The 25,576-nt window shown below is 36.4% G+C and overlaps 2 protein-coding genes across 12 annotated transcripts; both read right to left on the minus strand.

The window, feature by feature from the left end:
• Positions 1-7,558: 7,558 nt before the first annotated feature.
• Positions 7,559-19,782, minus strand: LOC104120120 (probable starch synthase 4, chloroplastic/amyloplastic). Of its 4 annotated transcripts, XM_070195939.1 has the most exons (21): positions 19,572-19,645; positions 19,143-19,428; positions 18,508-18,555; positions 18,373-18,397; positions 18,206-18,284; positions 17,986-18,114; positions 16,732-16,936; positions 16,161-16,295; positions 15,576-15,680; positions 15,272-15,370; positions 13,379-13,508; positions 12,899-12,949; positions 12,690-12,800; positions 12,242-12,351; positions 11,896-12,064; positions 11,142-11,228; positions 10,714-10,785; positions 9,307-9,420; positions 8,335-8,396; positions 8,126-8,222; positions 7,559-7,948 (listed from the first exon to the last, which is right to left on the minus strand). In XM_070195939.1, exons 5-21 carry the CDS (start codon positions 18,270-18,272, stop codon positions 7,829-7,831), a joined length of 1,863 nt encoding a protein of 620 aa, XP_070052040.1. In that variant the 5' UTR covers positions 18,273-18,284; positions 18,373-18,397; positions 18,508-18,555; positions 19,143-19,428; positions 19,572-19,645; the 3' UTR covers positions 7,559-7,828. The 4 variants fall into 4 exon arrangements, with proteins under 4 accessions (XP_070052040.1, XP_070052039.1, XP_009630115.1 ...); XM_070195938.1 differs by lacking the exon at positions 19,143-19,428 and having other exon boundaries at positions 11,896-12,057; positions 12,238-12,351; positions 19,572-19,782; XM_009631820.4 differs by lacking the exon at positions 19,143-19,428 and having other exon boundaries at positions 19,572-19,781.
• Positions 19,783-20,151: 369 nt separating this feature from the next.
• Positions 20,152-25,376, minus strand: LOC104120121 (protein spt2-like). 8 transcript variants are annotated; one of them, XR_004503386.2, is made up of 11 exons: positions 24,995-25,376; positions 24,218-24,300; positions 23,886-24,124; positions 23,187-23,304; positions 22,809-22,886; positions 22,567-22,690; positions 21,975-22,459; positions 21,685-21,812; positions 21,472-21,558; positions 21,174-21,260; positions 20,376-20,523 (listed from the first exon to the last, which is right to left on the minus strand). XR_004503386.2 is itself a non-coding variant. In XM_009631830.4 (10 exons), the coding sequence occupies exons 2-9, from the start codon at positions 24,236-24,238 to the stop codon at positions 21,190-21,192; spliced, it is 1,284 nt and encodes a 427-aa protein (XP_009630125.1). In that variant the 5' UTR covers positions 24,239-24,300; positions 24,995-25,375; the 3' UTR covers positions 20,152-20,523; positions 21,174-21,189. The 8 variants fall into 8 exon arrangements, 7 of the variants coding, with proteins under 7 accessions (XP_009630125.1, XP_009630122.1, XP_018634536.1 ...); XM_009631830.4 differs by lacking the exon at positions 21,472-21,558 and having other exon boundaries at positions 20,152-20,523; positions 21,665-21,812; positions 24,995-25,375; XM_009631827.4 differs by lacking the exon at positions 21,472-21,558 and having other exon boundaries at positions 20,152-20,523; positions 22,821-22,886; positions 24,995-25,373.
• Positions 25,377-25,576: the final 200 nt, after the last annotated feature.

Below are 25,576 nucleotides of genomic sequence, written 5' to 3' on the forward strand. Positions count from 1 at the left end.
GTAGTGGAGACCCTATGTTGGAAAATCAAACTAGGGAGTGGAGACCCTATGTCTAAAAATCATCAACTAGGGAATGGAGACCTTATGTTGGAAAAGCGACTAGGGAGTGGAGACCATACGTCTAAAAACATCAACTAGGGTGTGGAGACCCTATGTTGGAAAATCAGACTAGGGAGTGGAGACCTTATGTTGGAAAAGAGACTAGGGAGTGGAGACCCTATGTCTATAATAAAATCAACTAGGGAGTGGAGACCTTATGTTGGGAAAGAGACTAGGGAGTAGAGACCCTATGTCCAAAATAACTTCAACTAGGGAGTGGAGACCCTATGTTGGAAAAGAGACTAGGGAGTGGAGACCCTATGTCCAAAATAACTTCAACTAGGGAATGTAGACCCTATGTGTTGGAAAAGCAGACTTGGGAGTGGAGACCCTATGTCTAAAAATATCAACTAGGGAGTGGAGACCTTATGTTGGAAAAGTAACTAGGGAGTGGAGACCCTATGTCTAAAATAGAATTAACTAGGGAGTGGAGACCCTATGTTGGAAAAACGCATCTAGGGATTGGAGACCCTATACTACCATGATTTTGAACTTTTTTTTTTTTTTTGGTTATCCTTTTCATCATAATTTTTTTTTTGTTTTCTTTTTTATTTCAGAGAATGAGTAAATGCGGGAAAGAATTTTTTAGAGAAGACTTCCCTGTTGGAGTGGTTGCTGCAAAACTGTTTCTAGCCTTTGCGCAATTTCTTTTTGGTTGCACCTACTTCTTGCAAGGTTGCTTTTAGATTGCACCTGTTTCCTGTTTTTTTTTTCAAACAAAGAACAATTTGTCAGTTTGAAATGGTGGTTGGTTTTGTGGCCTTGATTGTTTCAGTCACTTGATCTCGGCCCTTTCAGCTGCAACTGGTTGTTTCCTGAATACTGATTGCATTTCTGGCCCCGGAGAACCCTTGGCTTTTCCAAAACCTTACCATGACGGTTGGTCGCGTGGGACTTAACCTTTTTCAGCTTCATTTTGCCTTTGTAGGATTTTCACTTCTTTCTTCTAAATTTAACTTCAGAGCATTGGGGAACCTTTGGCTTTTCAAACTTTGCCAAGACGGTTAGCTACGTGGGACTTAACCTTTTCAACTTTATTTTGACTTTGTGGGCATTTGACTTTGCTTTTCTTATTTCAAGAGTCTTTGACTTCGAGTCATTGATTATCATTGCTAGTCGGAGTCGACTTGATGCCCCTACCGAGGCTGGGTGCCCTTTTGCATATTGGCTTGTATCAAATGAGAATCATGTAAATCAATCTTGCCATCCCTTCTTTGCCTCAGTTTGGAATAGAGTTAGACCGAAAGAGATTCAAAGAAAAACAAACAATGGAATGGATAATGAATTTAGACAAGAGGTGTCCCTTTCGGGGAAGAGAAAAAAGGACTTATCTGGAGTACATGCGGACTTCAATGAACATGACATGCCTTTTTGACTGGATGCCTGATCTGTGTGAATCGTTAGACTCTAAGAAATTCATCACATCTTTTGCCTCGAAACCGAGAGACCTTGCCCAAGACTGTGTCGGTGCCAGTGACTGTGAGGATCCTCTTTTCGATCAGAGGCGCCCTTTGCGGGTTTTCACCAATTGACCTTTCTCATTTCTCTTCTCACAATCGCCTTATAGTGCTCTTTGTGAGTTTTCACTAACAAGACTCTCTCATTTTCAATTTCTCTGCTTACCATCGCCTTACGGTGCACGTGAGGTTTTCACCAATAAGACTCTCTTATTTTATTTCTCTCATTTTGTTGTATCAGTTCCGAGTAACTGTATCCTCCCATTTTGAATCTCTTTGCCGATTGATCGGAAGGACTTGAAAAGGATTTGGGTAAAAAGGATTTGGATTGAATTACAACTTTGGAACCTTTCAGACAAAACCATCGCCAAACCATTATAACATCTGCCCCAGTTTCACTTTTGAGGGAATTTGGGTTTTTGTTTTGGTGTGACTGAACCCCAGAGAGAGGCTGCCTACGTATCCTTTTGGAATCAAGTCGAACGTAGTTCAAGGACGAAAACTTTGTTTTTGATTCTCTTTTGTTTTGGTTTTCTTTTCTGTTTTGGTTTCTTCTATTTCTTTTTCCTTTCCTTTTTTCTCTTTTTTTTCATTTTTTATTTCATTTTCTTTGTCTTTTCTTCCTTTTTTTGTATATTTCTTTTTCTTCTCTTTTCATTTTTTTTTTCATTTTTCATTCATTTTATTTTTTAATAATGACTTTCGGGTTCCAATGAGGGTAATCAAAGAATGGGAGCCAGCTCAAAAGGGTTTGCAAAGGGTTAAATATTTAAATAGTGAGAAAGAAAGCCTTCTTCATCTCAACCGGAGAACATTAATGCTATATAGAGGATCCAACATAGTACCTTTTGACTGCACCTGCGTTGACACTTGTTTCAGGGACATTTTCTTCGATGTATCCCAAGTATAACACTCTCTTTTGGCAGTACTCTTGTTTAATGTATGGACCTTTCCAACCTGAAGCCAATTTTCCTTTAGCTGTTCCGATTCTTTATTTTATTTCCTTAAATCTATCTTCATTGCATTCTGATTCTTGATTCATTATTTCGAAGTCTGACAGCGTTTTATGATCGGGGCATGAAGTCTGCAAGCATGCCATGTTATTGAAATCTGCATTTAACAGAACTGTAAAAAGAATAAGAGAAGTGACAAAATTAAGAAAAGAGACATTCCTCGATAATGAAATATTAATTTCATTTGATTTTGTTCCTTTTTTTTTTTTTTTTCGATTGATTTTTTTTTGAATTTTAAAGATAGATGGGTTTACACCAAAAGTAAAATATCCAGATCACACCCTGAGATAATTCGGACGCAGAAAGGATAGCAAGACTAGCTACTGAGACTCCCGTGTGATAGAAAACTTTCAGGCTTGGCGACCATTTTTGGCTTTTCCTCTGTCTCGGCAAGGGCCTTCAGTGCCATATCAAATTCCTCATCTCTCCAATTTCTGTTCATCAAACCCTCTGAACCACTCTGAACAGCCTGTGATGTGGTCTTAAAGGCAGCATGACTCAAGATTTGGCCCGTTTTTAAATTATTTTCGACCATCTCCCCAATTTTGATAGCCTCGGCGAACGGATTACCCATAACAGACATCATTTTCTGGAAGTAGTTCGCCTCTTGGGCTTGTAGGAAGATCGTAGCCATTTCTGTTTTGTCCATTGGAGGCTTTCCCCTGACGGCTTGCTCGCGTCATATGACAGCATATTCACAAAAATATTCTGCGGTTTCTTTTTCAATCTGTACACAAAGTTCTCTTTTTGAATTTTTCACTCTTGCTTTTTCTTTTTTTTTTCTACATTTTTTTTCTCTTTGTTTTTTTTTCGCTCTTTGTTTTTTTTTCCTCTTTTCCTTCTTTTTCTTCCTTCTCTTTTTTTTTTTCACTCAGTTTATTTGATGTCAATGATCGAATCCGATGGGGATTGCCTACGTATCATGACGCCGCATGAATCAGATCTTGCGTAGTTCGGAAAAGATCAAGAATAAAGTAAACAAACTAACACTTTTTTCCTTTATTTGTTTTTATTCATACACAAAACAGACCATGGAAACTTCTAACAAGAAACATATTTTTGATATTTTCTTTTTTGGAGGGGAATTTTTGAAAGGAAAACTTCTTTAAGAGTAAAGAAAATATTTTTGGATTTTAATTTTTTTTTTGTTATGTTTTTTTAAATATATTTCTTTTCTTTTTTTTTGAGAATTTTTGAAAAGAAAGACTTCTAAAGAAGAAAGATTTTTTTTTTTTGAATTTCGATTTTTATTTTATTTTTTCTGAAGAAAGACTTCTAAAAAAAATATATATATTTTTGAATTTTGATTTGATTTTTTTTTCGAATGAAAGACTTCTAAAAAGAAAGAAAATATTTTTGGTTTTAATTTTTTTTATTTGGGATTTTCTAAAGAAGGAATTAAATAAAAATATTTTTGGATTTTTGAAAATTGGGGCCGGAACCGATGAGGTTTGCCTACATATCTCATATCCGGTGAGAATCAGACCCGCATAGTTCGGTAATTTTGACACAACAAGAAAACATGACTTTTGTAAACATTGGCTTATTTTCTTTCTTTTTTAAAAAAAAATTCGTCAGAGTTTCAGAATTTTTTAAATACCTACCTTTCACTCTTTTTTTTTTTTCTTTCCCTATTCTAGAAACCGGTCAACATGCAAGCCGAAACAAACATATGCACAAGTAGCACGTAAAAATGTATCAGGATGGTCTTTTATATTTGGTACACCTATCCTAGACGAACACAACCCGTGTGTTGAGTCCCCAAAGTTAAATGCACGTGATGCAAACAAATGTACCTACTAGGGATCCGGTATGAGGTTATGTCATTCTAAGTTTAAATCCTGGGTGTATTGTTCTAGACTTGATTTATCCGAGCGGACAACTCGAGCCGAAGTGGGGCAGCGTACCGGGAATACAGAAGCTTCACCGGCTTTGCAACTTGTCCGATCTTCGTTCTAAAATTAGGGTATGAGTCTAACAGAAAAGAAGCCACGCGAAGCGCACGCTTCCGAGAAGATTTAGAAGACTCGGAGAGAATAAGGGTTTTCGTAATAGTTTATATACAGTTCACGACAATATCAAAGCGGTAAAGAGCAGCAATTAGCACATTAGGCTCAAACATATAAAAAAATCAGATAATAAACAAAAACAAAGTATAAAAGTCATCTAAACTCGAATTCTGAACCCTGAACCAGAGATTTTGGGTTCGTTTTCCCATCAGAGTCGCCATAGCTGTTACACCTCCTTTTTTCCGAGGGATAGGGGTAGGAAGTTTTTCCAATTAAAGCGACATTATTCGAAATGAGATTATTTGTTTTGGTCAGAGGCGCCACTTGAAATAATTTATGGTGTCCCAAGTCACCGGTTTATTTTAAATCCCAAATCGAGGAAATTTGACTCTATTTTTGTGGTCTGCGAATATAGAAGACCGGGTAAGGAATTCTGTTAACCCAGGAGAAGGTGTAAGGCACTCCCGAGTTCCGTGGTTTTAGCACGGTCGCTCAACTATTAATGATTGGCCTAATTATCTGATTTAATACATGCTTAAAACCTATTGTGCATTTTTAACTTTTAACTGCTTTTAATTATTTATGGAACTTATTTGAACAAGTCGCGATGTCGCACACTCATTTGTTTTTGTACATATTGCGTCACGTGAAACGCACCCGCGATTTACAACATGCTTATTTTTATTATTATTCGAAGTTGAAGTCAAGTCGCGTAAAACGCGCACTTGAGTTGGGGTTTACATATCGTGACTATGTCACGGGAACCGTACCCATATTCACGATGATTTATTAATCGCGCCTAAAGCAAGCTACGAATGTTTATGAGTCTATCTTCCTAAACTAATTTGAGATTGTTGTGAAGGCCATAGATTATGGAATTTATTTGTGGATGACATGTCTTAATTACTAATGGATCATTTAGTACTTGATGACCAAAAGACTCTTTCAATTCATCTTATAATCTATAGAATATGCCCCAAGTGATAGTAATATATTAATTAATCCAGTCGTTCTTATCATTAAAAAGTAATTCTTAAAGCCCAATCATTTCATGTGAATGTCCAACTCATCTTTCAAGATATTAGTGTATGGCCCAATTAGGAAATAATTTATTTACCAATTAAACTTTGAGCCCATATTCTTAGCACTAACAATCATTCCAAAATAACGATACTGGTGAAGCAAAACTCACGTCTTAACACCAAAAGAATTAACCAAGGACTTCAAGGCATGCTAATTAACTAAAACTAAAAACAGTAAGCAATTAGACTAAAATATCCTTAAAAATAACAAGTGAAACAGTAAACCAATCGCGAATCAATCTTTAAGCAAAACAGAAAAAAAAAATATTCAAACTTATAGCAAACATAATATGAATTGGAATCCGAAAACTGGAGAATAAGAAATGGACCTTTCAATAGCTAAATATTCTTCGGTACAACATGAACAAAGCTCTGATGAACTTTTGTACGAACTAACCACAACCGGAAACGGTATCGAGAACCTCAACGGAGCTTCTAACCTCTACTGAAACTCTTTTGTTTTAGTGTTTGGGTAAGTTTCAGCTGGTGGTTCATGGAGAAAGATGAGGTGTTAGGTGTTGGCTTTTTGCTGGAATTTTAGGCTGGATTTTCGAAAGAAAGACGAAGAAAGAATGACACAAGTAGAAATTCCCTTATCCTAGAAGAAGAAAATAAATTTCTCTCAATTCCCTCCTCACTTTTTTTCTCTCCTCTCCCTCCTCTTTTTTTCCCTCACATTTCTCTTCTATTTATAGAAAAAAATTCGGAATTTTCAGTTTTTTTTGTTTTTTTTTTGTTTTTTTATTTTTTAATTAAAAGAATTTTCACTTCCCATTTTTCTTATTTTTTTAAAAAAAATAATTCCCCACTTTCCTTTATTTTTTAATTTCTCACTTTTTTTTACTTTTAATATATTTAGAATCCCACTTTTTTTACTTTTCTTTTTTTATTTTCCACTTATTTTACTTTTCTTTTTTTATTTTCCACTTATTTTACTTTTCTTTTTTTTTTTTTAATTTCCACTTACTTTTACTTTTATTAAAAAAAATCAGATACCCTTACTTTTATTTTTTAATTCCAACTTTATTTTACTTTTTATTTTTTTTAATTTCCACATTCTTTTACTTTTATTTTTTTAAATTTTCCACTTTCTTTTACCTTTTTATTAAATAATTTCTACCTACTTTTACTTTTATTTTTTTAATTTTATATTTCTACTTTTCCTATTTTTTAATTCCCATCCGAAATATATTTTTTTTAAAATTAATTAATTAATTTTTATTTATTTTCGGTTTTTAATTCATTTTATTTAAAAATAAAGATAAAAAAATACTAAAAAAATAATACTAATAGTAATAATTGACCTTTAAAATTATTATTAATTTTTACCCTTTATATATATATAAGTGTAACAAAGCTAAAAATATATATATTAAATTTCTGAAAATATTTACACAGTAGAAGGTAATAAAAATTCAAATATAGTCAAAAATTAGGTCTCACAAGGGTTGTGTCAGCCCACTTACATTTGAAAAAGGCAAATTGTAAGCTCTGATAAGATTCGACAATATTAGCAAAGTGACTTCGAATATCAACTTAATTAACCAGCACAAAAAAAATATTAGTTTAGCTTATGTTTCTATTCAGCCCAAAAGAATGATGACATAAGTTGTCCTATACGCATAAAGCAGGGTGGAAAAGGCAAAGTAAAGGAAAAGCTGATCAAGGTTTTCCTTATCTCTTTTCATTCTTTTAAACATTTACGTTTTCGGACTTTCTCATTAAGGCGGAGAAAGTCTCTCGGGTCTATCGGAAATAACCTCTCTACTCCCTCGGAGTAGGGGTAAAGTCTGTGTACACACTACTCTCACCAACCCCAGTGAAATTTCACTGGGTGGTTGTTGTCATTTATGTGGAGAGACTGGGGGACGGGGGTTGGGGTGTCATAGAAGAGGGGAAAGACAGAACAGGCAATGTTTTTTAGATGTACTCCTTCATATCGACTATTCATTAGAGAGGACATTCAATTATTCGTTAGAATAGGCAATGCCCGCACTTATGTCCGTACTATTGACTAAAACAATTGACTCTAAAAGGATAGACGTTTTAATCTCTTTTTTTTTCTTTCTTAAGATAACAAAAGCCCCTCCCCTCTAGACTATATGTAATAGGTACCTCCAAGGCGTGGTCAAAGATATAAATGCATGAATATGTACAGAAAATCTATTTTACAAGTTCTTTATTGCTGTATATGCAGAGATATGAATGTCACAGCACTCTGCCTCCCACGAAAAATCCGTTGTCATGGCATCGACAATCTTCTTGTCCCATTTTGATTGGTTGTTCTTCTGTAATAACATGACATAAAGCAAGATTAAAAGGCCTGCTCTTTTCTGGGTAGTAAAGTACTTAAAAGGAGCAGACAGCTGAATAAGAGTAAAGTTTTTTCATACTCATTTATTAAGTTATTTCGGGCGCATGGGAAGGGAAGAGGGGAAGGGGGTGAGAAAGACTCAAGTACGTACAAGTTCTTCAATTGCTTGGTTCAGGGACATATTGCCGAAGGTATCTTTGATATAACGAGAGAATTTGGTGCCCTCAAGATCACGGTCCATAAAGTGCCTGTTTATCCATGAAAGACGTGAACTTTCTCAACAGGCAAAGAAATAACAAACCATAAATAAAGACACAGGATGAAAATTTTCAGCTCATTTTGCATATGTTGTTAACTAACCCGAATTTGCTCTCCGTAAAATTCAGTAGAATAGGCACAGCTCCATATCTCATGGCCTTGAGCTACAGACATATAAACAGAGAAAACATCAGAAGCATTAAAATTTCAGGATATATAGAAAAAAACAGGCAGATTAAAATCTAAAGACTCTAAAGGGAAGCAAACATGATGTTAATTTATGTGTCAATTAAAAAGGTTAATCAATTCACTGTGGAAAGCAAAAGAATGATACATGTATCACAAGTACTCTTCTAATGACAGTATGTTTCTTCTTCATCTGAAGCAAAATGTGCGGCCAATGTTTGCATGCTAAATTGTAATTCCTGTCTTGCAGTCTCTTAGATAAGGCTTATATGAAAGGGCTGAAATTAAATGTTTTGGTTCTTCGGTGGGCAATGCGACCGATGGTGGCACAGCTGGAGGTAAATGCAAATCAAGCGAAGCAACACTTATTTCTCCTTTTCATAATAAAAGGTTTCAGTATTTCTCAAGGCAGATATATACGCTAGAGTATTGAGAGACACCTAAATCAGGGATCCAACATGCTTGCAAGAACATGATCAGCATGTGGATTATTTAATGAAATTCAGGCCAGTTCCAAGAGGTGTATTGCAAGATTCGTCCCATTGTGATCTTTTTCTGGAACAAAGGATCATTTAGATAAACTGGAAGTTAGTAAGCCTTCTGAGTATTTAAGGGTGTCACGTCCCATTCTGTAATGATTGGGTTAGGCTTATGCTCTTAGCTGTTGGTCTCTCTTTGTAACTTGAAGGCAAGGCTTCAGCTTCAGGCTTCCATAAAACTCCTATTTACTCCTTTAGAGTTATTAGTAAGAAGGTGGGTGGGGGGGCATAACCCCATGGTACGTGGTGGTCTCTTTTTTCTCTTTTAATTAAAATAGCATTTCATTTCTATTTCCACGTTAGCCGACAAAATGATTGCGAAGGATAGAGTTTTACGTAAACCACTTACCGGTACTTGGAGTACTGTATCATCATAAGAAGGGCATAGCATGATGTCAGATCCTGCAAGTACCAAATGTGCTAAAGCTTCGTCATATTTGCTAAGGAATCTCATGTTCTCATCCTGTGGTATTGAAAAATTCAACAATAATTTAGTTCCAATAAATTTTGTAAGCTAATTATACTCTACAATGAAGGTAATCATGTGCACTGCATCTTTAATCTAGTCTGGGAATGTCCATATTAAGATATATTCAACATTGAAATATTGCACATAAAAGTACCAAGAAAATAGAAGCTATCTCATGCAGGCATTAGGAAGAAGAATCACTTTAAGGGATAAGAATTCTGATGCAACTTGTTTCCAATTATGGACTTTGTACTTCACAATTTAGTTATTCCAAACAACAGTTACATCACATCTGTGGTTCTCAATTAGAAGCCAACAGACAAACTGGTTTCTGACCAGTAGCGGCTGAAAATACATCAGGTGAATTTAACAAGTACTTCATTTGTCCCAGGATCTTAGTCCAGTTTCTCTTCCCAAGAGTGAAAGAAATAGATCTTTGACTATAGTACTCAAATTTATTATGTTGTCATTTCTTAGTGGAAAAAGTTGCAGCCTTTAGTACATTTCATCTAGTTTCTATTATCTAAATTTCATTTTTCCAAAGAGTAAATTAATCTATGTCCAATTCAAGACCACAAAAAGGTCGAATTGACCCTTGAAAAGCAAAAACAGACTAAGATTTAGGGAAAAGGTAGTAAACATTTTGCTGCTCAAGAGGGGAAATACTGTAAAGGCTTAAAGAACATGTAAAAAACTCCCAAACATGAGGAAGTAGGCACCTTGTACGGGACTTAACATGGCTAGGAGAAAAGATTGACATGTAAGAAATGCTATCAGATAACTATTCCAGCAATATAAATCCAGTTTTATTTGTCAGACAGGTTCAGGAGAGCACAAAAAAATAAAGAAGCAAATGGAGCTTCCAGCAGCAACAGATGTCTCCTTGTAGCTACAACAATCAAACATACCCAATCCCAGCATTTGGACCCGTGGCATGAGCTAAACAGACTGTAACCTTTGTACGTACTTTTTAGCAGAACCCAAAAGCTTTTGACTCTAGACTTTCTTTATTTTTGTAAGAGAAGAACTTACAAAGAGATTAGCCACAAACTTCACACAACGACAATGACAAAGTTCCATTAGGATAAAGCTTGGGTGGTCGGTTAGGAGTTGAATCATGGCTGACACTTGTGCTACCAGACTACCTAATTGTCTCATTCTAAAAAAAGTAGCTAGCTATGTTCTTTTCAGTTTTCCAGTCACAGATACTGATATAACTAAATGATATGGGTATTACAGGCAGGGTGAGGCACAAATATACCCTGACAAAAGAAGGAATGCAATTACCTTGAGTTCCTCCTCAAAATATTCCAATGCCATATTTAAACCAGGAGTTTGACCCGAGCCCATGAAGACAAACTGCACATCCAATTGAAATTCTCATTGGTTTAACAAACTCCGAAGGAAGAGCAAAATAACAGATATAAAAATTTGTGACATAAAACTCCCTGAAAAAATCATCAGCTAGCTACGAATCAGCAGACAGACATACATAGAACCATGATTTATTTGAGAAAAGCAACAACGACTACGCGTCAGTCCCAAAAGAGTTGGGATCGGCTATATGAATCCTGAATGACCATTTTCTCCATTTAAATTCACCTCAGGCCAAAATTGTACGAAATAGAAATAAAAAAAAGAAGTACAAGAAAAAAAAGGTACAAGAATTTAGTTTATTTGAGAAAAGCACACAAAGCATATTCAGAAGAAACGACCTGAACACCCCTCCTTGAAGCCATCCGAATAAGCGTCTTGAGGTTTTCTAGTTCAACATCAGAGATGTCTGAGAAGATGCATCCTATCTGAAGATACATCATTAGTAGCTAAACATATGCAGATACATTTTTGGAGCACGATATTAAAATTTGAACAACAGCAATAATGTCCTCATCTGGACACACTACAATAGATGGAAGCCTTCTGCAAAAACAAACAAGCTATAATCAAGAATCTATAAGGGATTTCACAGAGAGCAAAAGAGGCGCACATCAAATTGCATGTCATCGATCTTCCACGGAATAATACCTAGGGAAACCTACCAAGAGGAACCATAACTTTCAAAAAGAAAATTCAGCGTTTAGAAGTTCCTAAAAGACATTCAATAGAGTAAGGGATAATATCAAGCAGCAAAGCAGACATTTTCATCAAATTCTATTAAGGACACCTCTATATTCCTCAGCTCAATGTCCTTCATGTACTACATGAAACTAAAATCATCAGTATAAAGTGAAGAAAATGTCTGTTCAAATTTCCAGAAACTCCCCCCCCCAGCTACATCGTCCTTCTAACTTCAGCGTTACTTTCTCTTAGAGTAATATATTATGCCCCTAAATTAGTAGCAGGGTATCTGTTAGGTAGACTGTCCTAGACAATCTCATGAAGCAGAAGCTAAGAGAAGAGAGAAATCCCTATCTATAGTGTTTGGTTACAGACTTTTGCAGGTAAATCTTCAATAAGAGTAACACTTACAAGAATAATGGACGCTTGATCCTGAAACCCCAGATGCTGCTGCAACGAGACTTTGCAGACAGATTTGCCCTTCATATTATCTGCACTATAGTTTTGAGGAAGATACTTATCCGCTGAAGGATCCCAAGCTGAACTATCAAATCCAGGAGGAGCAACTACTAACTTGTCCCTACAATCAAATGAAATGCAGTACCATAAACACCAGAGGAAAAATAAACCTGAGAGACTACTAAAATGTTGCAGCAAGTAAAAACATGTCCGGAGTCTCTAGCAGAGAATAACGACTTGCAAAAGAATCCAAAATTCGTAGCGGTCCTAATTGTAAAACGTTGAGAGGAACACGTACTTGTGTATAGTTAAGGTGGGTTCCAGACCATGACTCATAGCATGAATTATCTGCCCTTTTGTTTGCATGGATGACATTATAATAACTTTATTGGAGTAAACAACCCCAGCCTGGACAAAGGCAAAAAAGGAGCAAAATGTTATATGATGCAGGCCAGACAAGCTCAACTTTATCTGGATATAATCCATTGAACGAGGAAAACAAAAGGCAAAAAACATGACTTCTAGTCTTCAAAGGCAAATATAAATGAAAAGTGTGGATGGAGAGTTCACGGTGCCTACTTTCAGGTTCAAAAGTCTATCTGAAAATCATGTGCATTTAAATATGAGTCAGGAAACCCTTCTAATGCAAACTCAGACATTCCGCTAATTGACCAAATGACGTCCAGTAACTGCATTAAAGCATCCAATGGTGACAAACAGTTAAGAGGTCAGAAAGCATCAAATACCTTCAAAACATTGACAAGATGGGACTTGTTGTTATCTTGCAGACGATCAGAACGATGTAATCTGTGAGGATCAAGTCCACATAGGGCTAACTTCTCAGGTTGCTCTACACACTGTCACATATGACCTTCTGAGATTGTCAAGAGCTTGGTACACTTCAAAGCAATTATAAGAGTAGAATAGTCAATGAACACATAATGGGGGCTCTTGCCTGAGACTCGAAGCTTTGACATGTCAACATTATCCTGGTATCTCCAAGTCCCTGTACATTCAAGAAGGAAGAAAGCATTAGCCACAATGCAGAGAGAAAAGAAAATTTTAACAGAAGCATCAATCGCCATGGTTTGTGCCTAAGATATAAAACAGGTAATTACATCATTCAGAGGAGAACTAGTCAACTGAACCATATAAGAATAAAATTCAGTTGCATGTACGTGGAGTAACCCATTTTAGTTGATACTTACAGAAGAAAGAGATAACCAGACCCATCAAAATTACCACCAAAAAATTGTAGTTTCTTCGTGTCAATTGCCCTTTTGAACAATAAGGTCACGAGGACATTCAGCAAGGAATAATGCAATCAAATGGATCCACGTTGAAGAGAAACAGAGTGATGCCAGATCTATCTAACTACTAGTAAACATGAAGTAAGAAGTTTATCATTGATGAATGCAAATGCTAGGTAGTGAACCTGATCTACAAAAACGTCCCAAAACAATGGACCAACAATAGATGTTTCCCAGTTGTGTATATGAAGCACATCGGGCTGCTTTCCTGCTTTAACTATATAATCCAATGAAGCGCGAGAGAAGTAGGTGAATCTGCCATCAAAGTAGATTTTAGAGGAAATCATGAAAATACATGTCACTACTTGACAACAGAAGAACTAAAGAAACACCACCCAAAGTTTTAAGCGCATGCAGGAAGAACAGATCACAAAACTATACAAACACCACCAACAGTCAAATACAAGTGACTTAGTAACTTCTTCGACCAGCTGGCCAGCTGCATTGCAAAGAGACTGGGGGTGGGGGTGGAGGGGGAGGTGAGGGGTAGAGGTGTACACAAATGCAATGCCCCTCTAGTAGGTGCTTGTTTCTAATAAGACTATGAGATATACAGATATACACCTATGCTTTAAAAAACAACCATCCAAATGGTAATTTATTCCAAATATGGTCCTCAAGTCTTCTATTGTCGTACAATGTGGACAATGCTGTGATGAACATAGTATCTCACGAAGTCGTGGTACATTATTTGCAGCTTTGGCCTCATTTACTCCTATCCCCATGAGAATTAGCCAGAGAACAATTTAAGCAACTGTCCAGGAATTATATCTCAGTTGAATAAAGAGCATTTCAGTAGAGACAGTAGAATCTAATATAAGTTTACCATGATATGGTATCAACACATCCAGTTTAGTGAAACAGAAAAGTATTCAAAAGCTAGCCTCAAGCAGTTAGGAGCTTGTCTTTGGATAAAAAAAGTACAAACAAGTTCAGCAAAATTAAACAACTGTACAGAGACAAGTCATTTTCTACCTGAGTTCAGCTCTAAACAACAAACAAATACTATCATTTTTCCACCGTGACAACTTAAAAAGAGCTAAATTGATATCCCCATTACTTAGCATTAGCACACCAGATTGGATCTTGATGCAAAGAATAGAAGGGTAGAGGTGCGGGAAAATCTGATTGGACCTTGACCACATTTCACAGCGTATGCTATCATCCTGGATGTTACTATTCTTAGAAGATCTTAGAAAGATTTCATAAATGCCAGCTAAGCAGTTATACAGAAAATAAATCTCTTCTTTAGCATGATCAACTGCTTCCAAAGAGTAGTGTAACCATCTTTTCAACATTAGTAATTAGTTCAATATGAATTTGCCGTACTTGTCTAAATCTGTGTGGTTTAGACAAGTGGGAAGCAGGAGAAGTTGCAAAGGCAGCCAATTGAGATTCGTACAACATATTAGGAGTCAGCAAAACTATAAAATGCTGGAAGTATTGTGTTTAAATTAATATTAGATATTAAACAAACAACTGGTGTCTGGAGTATGTTGGTTATTTATAGTTCTTTCCAGTTAGAGTCAAGCACTGTTAACCAAAAATAAGAACTCATAATAAGAGTTGACCAACAAAATCATGAAGCAATCCAACTGAAAGGCCTGCATTCTGAGATGCTTTCAAGTTCTAATTACATTTGATATAAAGAGAGTATTCCAAATCAGACATATACTTCATAAGACAGATATAAAGATAATGTAAACATACTAAGTTGAAGGCATGCATAAATAAGATCCTTTCAATATTTATAAATTAAAAAATAATAGAAACAAAAGGCAATAGTTGCGTATCAAATGGCCCTCTTGCAGAGATGGGGAAGTACACATTAATCACTCAATCAATTATGCATCAAACCAGAACCAGTTGGGATAAGCTATAAGAAGAATGGGGAAAGTACATAATTAGAGGAAAAGGCTTTAAGATGGTAAAAGTTTAAGAAGGGGAGACAATAAGAAGTATGAAATTCTTATCCTATTTCATTCAATTGCAAGGTAATCTTAACAGAATTTACAAACCGTTCAAAATCATTTGAGTAACCATATACTTTCTCGCGGCTGAAAAATGACGAATAGTAGAGAGGTTCTATAAAAGTCACTCCAATGCCATAGACAACCCTGTATAACAAAGAACACAAGGTCACTGCTGTTAGCATCAGGATCAAGATTGATATAAACAGTGTGATATAGTTTAGAGAACAACTGCTCACTCCCAACTTTAAATATCCATGTTCTTCCAGTTCCCTGACAACCAGCCTCGCCCCAGAAAGGAAAATGACCAAATATTTATTTTGACTTTATAACACAGTAAGCAGAAACTCACCCAGTCCAGATTCTGTTTCCGTGCATTTGACCATTAAAGTATGAAAAAAACTCCGCTTCTACTTCTCGTAATCCATGAACTTCATTTAAGTTTAGGCTAGCATACCTGTACAAAATTTATTCAGCAGATTTTTAATTAATTTCACTCATGATTAAAACAGAGTAAACACGAAGAGGCAGTAGGCACAAGATAATATATGAATGAGGACTCCACCTATGTATAGACACATATTGCATAGAAGCTGACGTACACTAAACTAATATATGTCTTGCAAATTGGTGTAAAGAGATCCAATATGAACACAGAGTGTTAGTTCCCCTAGAACTTAGCAGAGAGAAACTTTAAGTAACTTGTGTAACAAGTTAGAATTGCCTTCTAAAAAATAAGATAACCAAAGTAGATCTTTATTTCCTTTAAATAGAGTATTTATACCATCTCTTTTTATCTATATCTGAATATTTATAGTTTCTTATTACCCCTCTTGAGATGATAGTTCAAGAAAAGCATAAATAAAGATGTCCCAGGTGCAACCTTTCATCGTAAACCAACCAAAAATGAGAGCGGAAAATAAATATTCTTGATTACTTGGGTAAGAGAATCTCAACCAGATTTCCGTTTCTTTGCAAGGCACAAGATAAGCCGGTTACATATAGTGCCAAAGATCCAACTGAGACCACTGGTGCCATTTCAGTACAAATGTGGATTATGTGGTAACCTGACCTGAAATCAGTATAAAAAAAACAGATGAAGCCCAGAAAACTCATTTATTATAAATTATCTAGCACTACTGCACACTAGTGGGGACCTACAGTATATAGCAAAAACTTCTAACTGACAGCATTGGGGCGGGAACAAGCTGATTCAAACCATATACCAGAAGAAAAGTTCCAACTCATTCACCCCTGCAACATCTTCGTTATATCCATATCACCCAAAATTTCAGGTCCGTATCACCTTTATGATTAAAACAATTTTAACAATAAATGGATTACTTGAACTAAACTAATCCAAAAAGAAAATCAAGCAATGAAGTATTTGGGTGAAAATTGTAAAATAGAAACTTCTGAACCCATGAAACTTCTCAATGTTTTTCTTCTAAAGTCATATCTTCAGAAAATAGTCACCACATTGGAGAGACACATCGTTGAAAACTTACTTTCTACTTTTCCCGGAGAAGTGACGCATCTCTGCCAGAAGCTCTGTATCCTGTTTATGCATTATATCAGAGAAATAATCAACTATGCTGACTTTTGAATCCATGACCAGCCTTCTAAAGTCTGATGCCTCCTTGCTCCCAATCAAACTGGTAAGAACCATAGAGTCTATCCTTAGAAGTAACTCAGCAGTGATTGAGAACTTATCTGTTTCATGGAACCAACAATGAGCTCTTAGTTTTATTACATACACACTCTCCAGAACATATAACAAGAATCGTCAAATATATTAGGATAGGACAGAACGAGAAGATACCAAAAGTACAAGAAACCGGTTAAGTAAATGCATATAAGTCGGAGACTGACCATTATCTCTACAATCTAGAGCATGTAACAGGAATCACTTTCTACGTCCTAAATGGCATTTGGACATTCCTGTTTTTTAAACTATTATAGACACTAGTCTCGTATTGAAAAGAGAAATGGATAACAAGACACAAACTTTTCAAAGTTAGGGAGATGTGACATAAGATTACACATCCTACACAAACCTAAATCTAGCACTTGTGAAGTATCAAAAGAGACCAAAATGTATTTCAACAATTCATATATTTTCTAACATGATTAACCTAAATATTCTTCCTCTATATCCTTGGCTCACCTTAACCTTAAAATTCTTAATATTGATACTTAAACAATATATTTTCTAAGTGGAAAATTATAATTTCTTTTTCCTAAAGAGAGGGAAACTATAATATATAGTCTCTTTTGGTGTTAAGTTGAGGAAGTTTTGTCTTCCATTTTACTACCATATAGAAGTGTGAGTTCAAAGGCTCTTTTTGGTTCATCTATCTGAGGCTAAATCTTGAACATAAAATTGTGGAGATAATCTCATTGATCAATTGATGGTTCTGCTGGAGGTGACATTTTGGGTAGTTAATTGACTGAATTTGCCCTTTTGTTTTGTGGTAATCCCTTTGATGCGCTAAATAGTCTCTTTAGCCGCTTAGGTGAGGTTATTTTGAGTACTTTGTGTGTCAGCATGTCATTGGTTAAGTTGGTAGCATTATTGTGTTTTTTTAATAGTATGGTCTCATTGACTGAGATTGCTCATCTTATTTTTAGGTATGTCCTTGGCGTCCTTTGTGGGTTTCTTGGCTTTTGATGTGTAGGATATCTATGGGTTTTTCATTGAAGGAAACTCTCTGATTGGTCCTGCAAAAGATACAAGAAGATTGCAAGAATTGTACCGCTACCTTTTCTTGTATTAATCAGCTTTGTTCTCTCTAGTTGCTCGATCTGATCAAGCAATGAACTTTTCTCTCTTTTTACTCTATCAAGCTCTTCCATGGTCATGATGCGTTGTTTGTTCAAGTACAAGATATCTATATGGAAGCCATTCAGTAAAAAAAAGAAAGTGTGTTAACACAGGTCTAAGCAAACTAGGACAGACAAAGTACATCAACAATAACTTACTCTGTTGAGCTTCTCCGAAAAGTTGCCAAATGTCACTACCTTTCTCTTCTAATTCAGCACTCTTCATTTGTGGAATATTCTATAAAAAAGTACATGAATATATTGCAATGGATGGAAACACGTAGTAAAGCAAGATTGAAGCAACTGAAGTAAGAACGCTGCAGTACCTCATCACTACTGTGGTTTCCCAACCTAGGTTGAAAACAATGTAGTAATTTAGTTAATTACATTAAAGGGAAAAACTTTCGTCACACAGAAATGCTAACTTAGATGCGAGGGGAGAAGGATGGATTCGTGCTCACTCCAACTGGAAAGGTCCACTAGTTGAGCCATTACTCTCTGCATTCTTCCTGAAATAAGTCAAACAAAAGAAATTTCAGCCCATTATATGAAGAAACATTGGTGTCTTGAAGTGGAAGAACAGTATCTTCTTTTGCCCCATCTTTTGATTTAATATGTAAATAAGGTACTCCGTAACGCCAAGGCAACTCAAAAAGTCTCAGGGAGCAAGCCACCATATAGGGCCTCCCCACTACAAAGGTTGAGTTATTACATGGGGTAATTGGAACGTCTTATCTTTTGCCCATTATACACTTATCTGCAAGATGAACAAAGATGAGGGCATGCAACACCTGCTCAGCATTTAATTAGAACACAATTTCTAAAATGTTTAAGATCTCCAGCAGTTTGCAACAATTGAGTTTATGATCACTGGCTTATGGGATTCACTCGAACGTGAAGCTCTTGAACCGTTCCACCCATGTATCTCTGACACCCATCTACTATTTTTTTTTTTTGACAACAAAATAAACATAAGGGATTGGCTTTGCTTGGAGTAGGTGGTGGAACTGAAAAGCATAGTAATTAATATTCAGTCAATCTATCATTGAACATGGATACTGAGGTCAGCAAAGCACAGTTATCAAGAGCAGTTTACCTACTTGACAAATAAATGGCTCCCCACCAATCCTTAACCAATAACACGACCCAATTTACCTACACTCATATATCTGTAGGTTTCAACCACATGCTTCTCAGTTCTTTGAAATCCAATTTGCTTTGACAATATCCGAAAATGAAGTTCTCCCCCTGCTAGTGCGGAATAGAGAGAGAGGGCCGTCTTCCACTTGCATTTCTGCAAAGATGTTATTCCCACGCTCCCTCACCTATCTGCCACGAAATGAGCAACTCTACCGTAGCGCAACTTTTTCCCAATTTTCATGCTAAACAAATATTTCTCTGTTATAAACTATCAGGAATAGCATATTTTGCAATTTGAAGACAAGCAAGCAAATGGATGGCTTAAACAGGCAACAAATAAGAGAAAGAAATAGAATCAATGAGTTATACTAGAAAAGAATATTACCCGACGCAACAGATAACCGAAAGTCGGAAAGGTTTGCCGTTAGCCGGAGAGAACATGCGAAGAGGAGGAGGAGTTTTAGCGATCGATAAACTGGAAAGCATCTCCGTGATCATTGTCCAGTAGCGAAGATTGTGTACGACTGTGACAGAGAGAGACGTGAATAGATATGATAAAAAGGAATGGAGTGGAGATTTTGCTAGTTTGTAGAGTCAAAGTGTCACGTGATTTTGCTCCAACATAGCAGATAACGCTTAAAATGACCAAAAAGTCCTCTTAACTGCTTAAACCGCCCGCCATAACCGTCAAATTGCGAAATTCTAATAACATCTTCTATGTCCTAATTCCTAAATTAAATTATTGGGTGGTTTGATTTCACATAACTGATCTTCGACACAGTTAATCTGGAAGAGGAGAATCCAAATGGATAAGCATTAGTCTATTCAAATTCATTGTATCACCGTTCAAATTTTGTCAATTTGACAACAAATAATCCAAATCAGCACAAGTGAAGTTACGGCAAAATATAATGTACAGCAACTAATTCAAAAGCTGTACCACGTGCCCCAAGAATTTTCTCAAATTTAGCTTAGCAAATAGGGGCATTAAATTATTGCAGCTGCAGAATGATAAAAAGATTATGTTACAACTGATTGGGCAATGAGCGGCAACGCTCAAATCTCAATACAACAACCAATAGAAACAAATCAATTGGTAAATTAAGCGGAGACTCAATATTCCTGTACAAATTCCCCACATCCCCCCTTTACTTTGTGGCTAACTAGCAAAAAATGAAAACCTCAATAGTTCTCTCTATCAAGCAATGGAAAACCATCTTTCCCTTCAATGATGACTCAACTTGCGCTTCTTTGCCTGTTTTCTCAACTGCTCCCTCCTCTCTTCTTCTTCTATCTTCCGAAGTTCTTCCTCGTCCTCTTTCCTTGCTATTTTTGCACTGGAAAACAAATTAAAAGTAGGTCAGCATTCAGCACCTTCTCTTACTTGTGCGGGAGACCGTTGAAGCACTCATCTTGACAAGATAAGTACTAACAGGAACACAAAATTGCGAACACACATTGCATAACCTAAATATATATTCTAGAAAATTGCTGCTTCCCATCATAGCAGCAGCCATAAGCATTGGTTAGGTTTTGAAAAGTTTGTACAGGAAAATTCAAAAAAAATCTCATTTTAAAGCCAGAAGGAAAGAAGGTTAACTATAGGTTTGAAATTACCGTTTCCAGTCTTTTTCTGTCTTCGCATCACAGTAAAACAAATGGATATGCAAAAAGAACAGTATTCCACTCAACTTCACCCATGTAGTCAAAAACTAGGTGATGAGGGCATGCCCTGCATGTTAGACCCTCTATATATGAAATGCAAAATAAGATAAAAAAGAAAGACAAAAAAGAAATGCCTAACTAGGAAAGCCTTAAATTTGAACTTCTAGCCAATGAATTAAGTGCATGTTATTCCCTTGAAGGGAAGATGGGAGTAGCAGAGGGAGTGGGATTGCTTACACTAGCAGATCAAGTGAACTAGGCGCTCAGCATGAACTAACAAATGTTGAAAGTAAGTATAGAAATATGAGACAATTTCACCAACCTTCGCTTTTCCTCCCTCAGTATGTCATCAAAATTAGCCTCCATATCACTAGTATCATCATCATCTTGATACCTGTTGGGATTATACCTGCAAAAAAAGACATACTTTCTCAAGCCAACAAAACGAGATGAAATTCAACATTAGGCATTATCAAAGCTAGCAACATCTTGCAGTTTATTGTGATCTTAATTTAACTACATCAAATAAAGAACCAATCAAACAAGTTTTATCTGAATCAACTTTTTTGTATGTGTCCTCAACCGCAAGAGAATCTGATCAGAGAACGTGAATATTTCACCTGATCAGTTTCCACTAGGAAGTTTATCCACTTGTACAAAAAAGTCCTTCAAGACTATAAAGTTTCTGGTCTCACGAACCCTCAACTCTAAAGCAACCAGCAATGTCAGAAATACAAAAGCTAGAGCTTCAAAAAAAAAAAATTGCAAACCAACCTTCCCAAAAGGATAAAAAATCAACTAAAAGAAACTTATAAGGAAGGAATGATAAGTACCCAAACATCCTCCTAATCATACTAATAGCTTCTGCTCCATCACCTTCTTCATCATGTCTCATTGGTTTTCTTGCTGGGCGCCTATCTTCCAAAGAACGGGTTGCAGTTTTAGGAGGCATTTGCTTTATCTGTTAAAATCACAAATTTGGATCAGCAGGTCTCCATCACCACTACTACTGGCAAACCCCCCAACCCAAACCAAAACGGAGGGAAAGCAGCTTCATCTCTGTAACCCAAGGAAAAGATAAAATGGATAACATTAAAAAAAAAAAAAAAAACATAGGTAAGACCTGAGATTTGGATGACGGCACTGCCTGTTTCTGCATCATCCGCTTAGATTTGGATGAAGGCCCAGCTTGATTTGATATCCCCTTTGACTTTCCAGATTGTAGCAGTTCCTTTTTCTGTACTAAGGACTGCCTTGGAATAGAAGGTTGCAACTTTGAAGGGGTTGGCTTATGCAAAGCAGGCACAGTGCTCTTGACGCCTGGTGTCAAAACCCTCTTGCCATTTGGAACCCCTATAACTTTGGGAGGCACCACTTTTGGCCCCAAAGGCCGATCAGGCCCACTCCCTTTACTGCTACTAAGCTGTTTCCTCAAATCTAATGCTAGTTGAGATTGCTTACTAACAGAAACTGATTTCTGAGTCAACAGTTTCGATTGCATTTGGCTGCTTCCTGGTATAGGTTTCCGTACTTCATGATCATTGAGCAGCTTTCTCCGCGTATTGCTTAAAGATTGCTTGCTGCTTGGTGGTAAAGATAATCGTGCATCTTCAATATCACCAAAAAACCTGAATAAATTTTCACAATAAATACAGTACGGCGTACGCCCTGAACCACTAAATAAACAACCAGATTAGCTATGATAGGAAGCGCACCAGAATAAAGGGCAGAGTCTTTATGAGGTACAGAACCTTTTGATGGAGCAGGAAGTTCAGCATCATCAGATAATAGAAATGAGTAATCTCTTGTATTTTTTAACATCTGGACCTTTGTTTTCAACTGCAGAAATTGATATGGCAAAAAATTGTTTAAAAGAAGCATCAGAAAATACAGAGAGTACATCATCAGTAGTAAAACACAATTAAGAGTACATTAATTTCCACTAATAATTCAGTACCCCGTTAGTGACCTTTGGTGCATGGCTGCTAATACCAGATTTTGATACTGCGGGTTTTGATGCAGAGCTCCTATCGTTCTACAAGAACAGAAAACGCTCTGTAACAGATATAATGTAGGCCCTGACATCAATGGAAAGGTATATGTGCCATTCAATGCCCATTGGCTCCAGTGAAGATGAGAATAATTAACCATGCAATAATGGCATGTCATGTGATATTACTAATTTTTCGTAGTGTGGAAGTGGAAGCTAAAGCTGTTGTACACTACTAGAGAGGACTTATAAGGTGATGATGATTTGCAAACCTTCATTAATCGTAGAATTACAAAACTACACTGAGGCACAGGCATCTTCATATGAATTAAAATTGATACATACAGCATGGTTTGATTTCAGGACTTTTGCTGCCAAATTTGGATTCTCCAATAGCGACTTGCTTTCTTGGATTACTCTTTGAGCGATCACAGGCTGGGAAGGTCCAAAGAAGGAACCATAACTGAAAGTGCCGAGAAAGAAACAGGAAGTAAGACCAACAGCATAAGCTTCAAAACTGAAATCAATTAACTTTATTCTAGATGTATACACCAATAAATCTTTATAAAGGGTAAGAGATACATTTCGTGCAACTACACCTTGAAGATTAAAAACACAGAAAATATTAGAATTATAGTATTTTTTAGAATGTAGAAATCAGAATTTGGGAAAAAAATCATATTTATCAATCTTCAGTGGTGAACAATTTCAACTGAAACTAGAGTGGCGGGAAGACAAGGCATATATTCCAAAGAATATGCATAAATAGACACCCAAAAGATCCATTTGACATATGCGGTTTTTTTGAAAATGTATTTGACATATGTGGTTTTTTTTTGAAAATGTATTTGATATATGTGGTTTTGAAAAGCACAATTCCATGCATGAGACAGAACACAGCTAATATTTAGAAATATGCAACAGACTAAGTGAGAGTACATTCATTACACAGAATTGATAAATTCAAAATCCAGCACAAAGTAACATATTGACAAACAAACAAACAAGGGTGTCCAAAATCTGAAACACACTAGTGGCACTCACTTGTCCCTCGGCAAAGCCTTCTTAATTTCAGTTGAACGGCCATTGACAGAACCTAATTCCTTCTTCCTCTGTTTCCTGATATCTTCTTTCAGTCGTTGTCTCAGCTCCAGGTACTCCAACAACTCTTGTGGAGGCTGCTGAGGCTCTTCCTCCTCATATTCCTCTTCGCCCTCCTCGTCCTCTTCTTGCTCTTCACCTTCCTCCTCATATTCATCCAAATCTTCATACTCCTCAAACTCCTGAATGAACACAATAAAGCTGTCATACCAAAGCAGAAGATGAAAATTTCAAAGCAAAAGCAAGGATTTAAAAAAGATATAGTAATAGCTTACGTCTCTTTCATATCCGTGCATAGTTGTTCTGGATCAGCCAAACAAATTCTCAATAACTCATGAGAAGACCAAAAAGCAGATCCCTGATCAGAGAAGGAAGATGAAGTTATGACCACAGTGACAGGCTGATAGGCACACATTGGAAAACCTATAACTTTTTCCACCATAACACATTAAAAAGAAAAATTCCACCAAACTGGTGCACACCAAATTAAGTTAATCAGCGGAAGACAAAAACAATCAACATCTGTCAAAGATCAGATATTGAAACGAATCAGACCTTATTAAATATAAAAATTGAATTGATAGAGAATTTGAACATTTCAAAACCTTCACTGTTTCTCTTCTTCTCCTCCTTCTCCGCAATAGAGTAAGTGAATTATTCGTGACACCCAAATTTGTAGAGTTTCTGAGTCCATACTCAACAAATTACTTTTAGAAAAATAAAAATTGATTGCAACCGAACCACACCAGTTCTATTTACTAATAATTAAGATTTATTGGAAATCGAACACGTAAATGCTTCCAATTTCTTGACTCTTGATCCACTGGAGCCTGAAGGACCTTAAATGGTAATTAAAAAAACTAATTTTTAATCTAGAATAGGAAACCCTAATTGCCACTAATTAATATCCAAATAGCCTACAAATTCACAAAAATTGAAAAAATATTACCTGAATCGATCTGGAATACCGAAACAAAGCAGTTATTCAATGAAAACTCAAAGAAAAAATGGTAAAAATTTAGTAATGTATTGCGTAAATAGATCCGCTATACCTGAAAACCCAAGCAGATCGACTCAAATCCGACGAAAATTACCGAAAGGGGCGTGAATGCGAAGCAAAAACGAAACAATTCTGGATCTGGCAAAACGGCCACAACGGGATTGAGGGTAACGATCCGGCTTCGTCGTGAATGAGCGACGCTGAATGATATAGAAAGACGAGAGCTGGAGGAAGGACCCAGAACATACGGGGCCAAATGCTATCGTGCGCTGGGCGTATATAGCCCGAACCCGAGTTCAGTTTCAACATACTTGTTGGTTTTCCGTAGGAAGATAGGAGAAAAATGCATGCAATAAGGGGATTCGCAACAAGGGTTGCCTGGATGTACTTATTCTTTATTCGTTGGCTTTCTTTTTCATATATTTGCGTTACCAGTGGCTCGTAAAAGAGTTTTGACCAAGTCATTTTGACCTAAAAGAAAGGAAATGAAAGCAAACCACTTCCATCAAACCTACATGCAAATTATTTAAAATATGATTCTAAAGTATCGGTGTGTTAAGTTAGCTTAACCTGCGCCTACCATGGGTAAGAGAGCTCGTATTCCATCTCAAAAAGCTATAATGGCGAGAAAATC

The sequence above is a fragment of the Nicotiana tomentosiformis genome, chromosome 2 (assembly GCF_000390325.3).
Source record: "Nicotiana tomentosiformis chromosome 2, ASM39032v3, whole genome shotgun sequence".
NCBI lineage: Eukaryota > Viridiplantae > Streptophyta > Magnoliopsida > Solanales > Solanaceae > Nicotiana > Nicotiana tomentosiformis.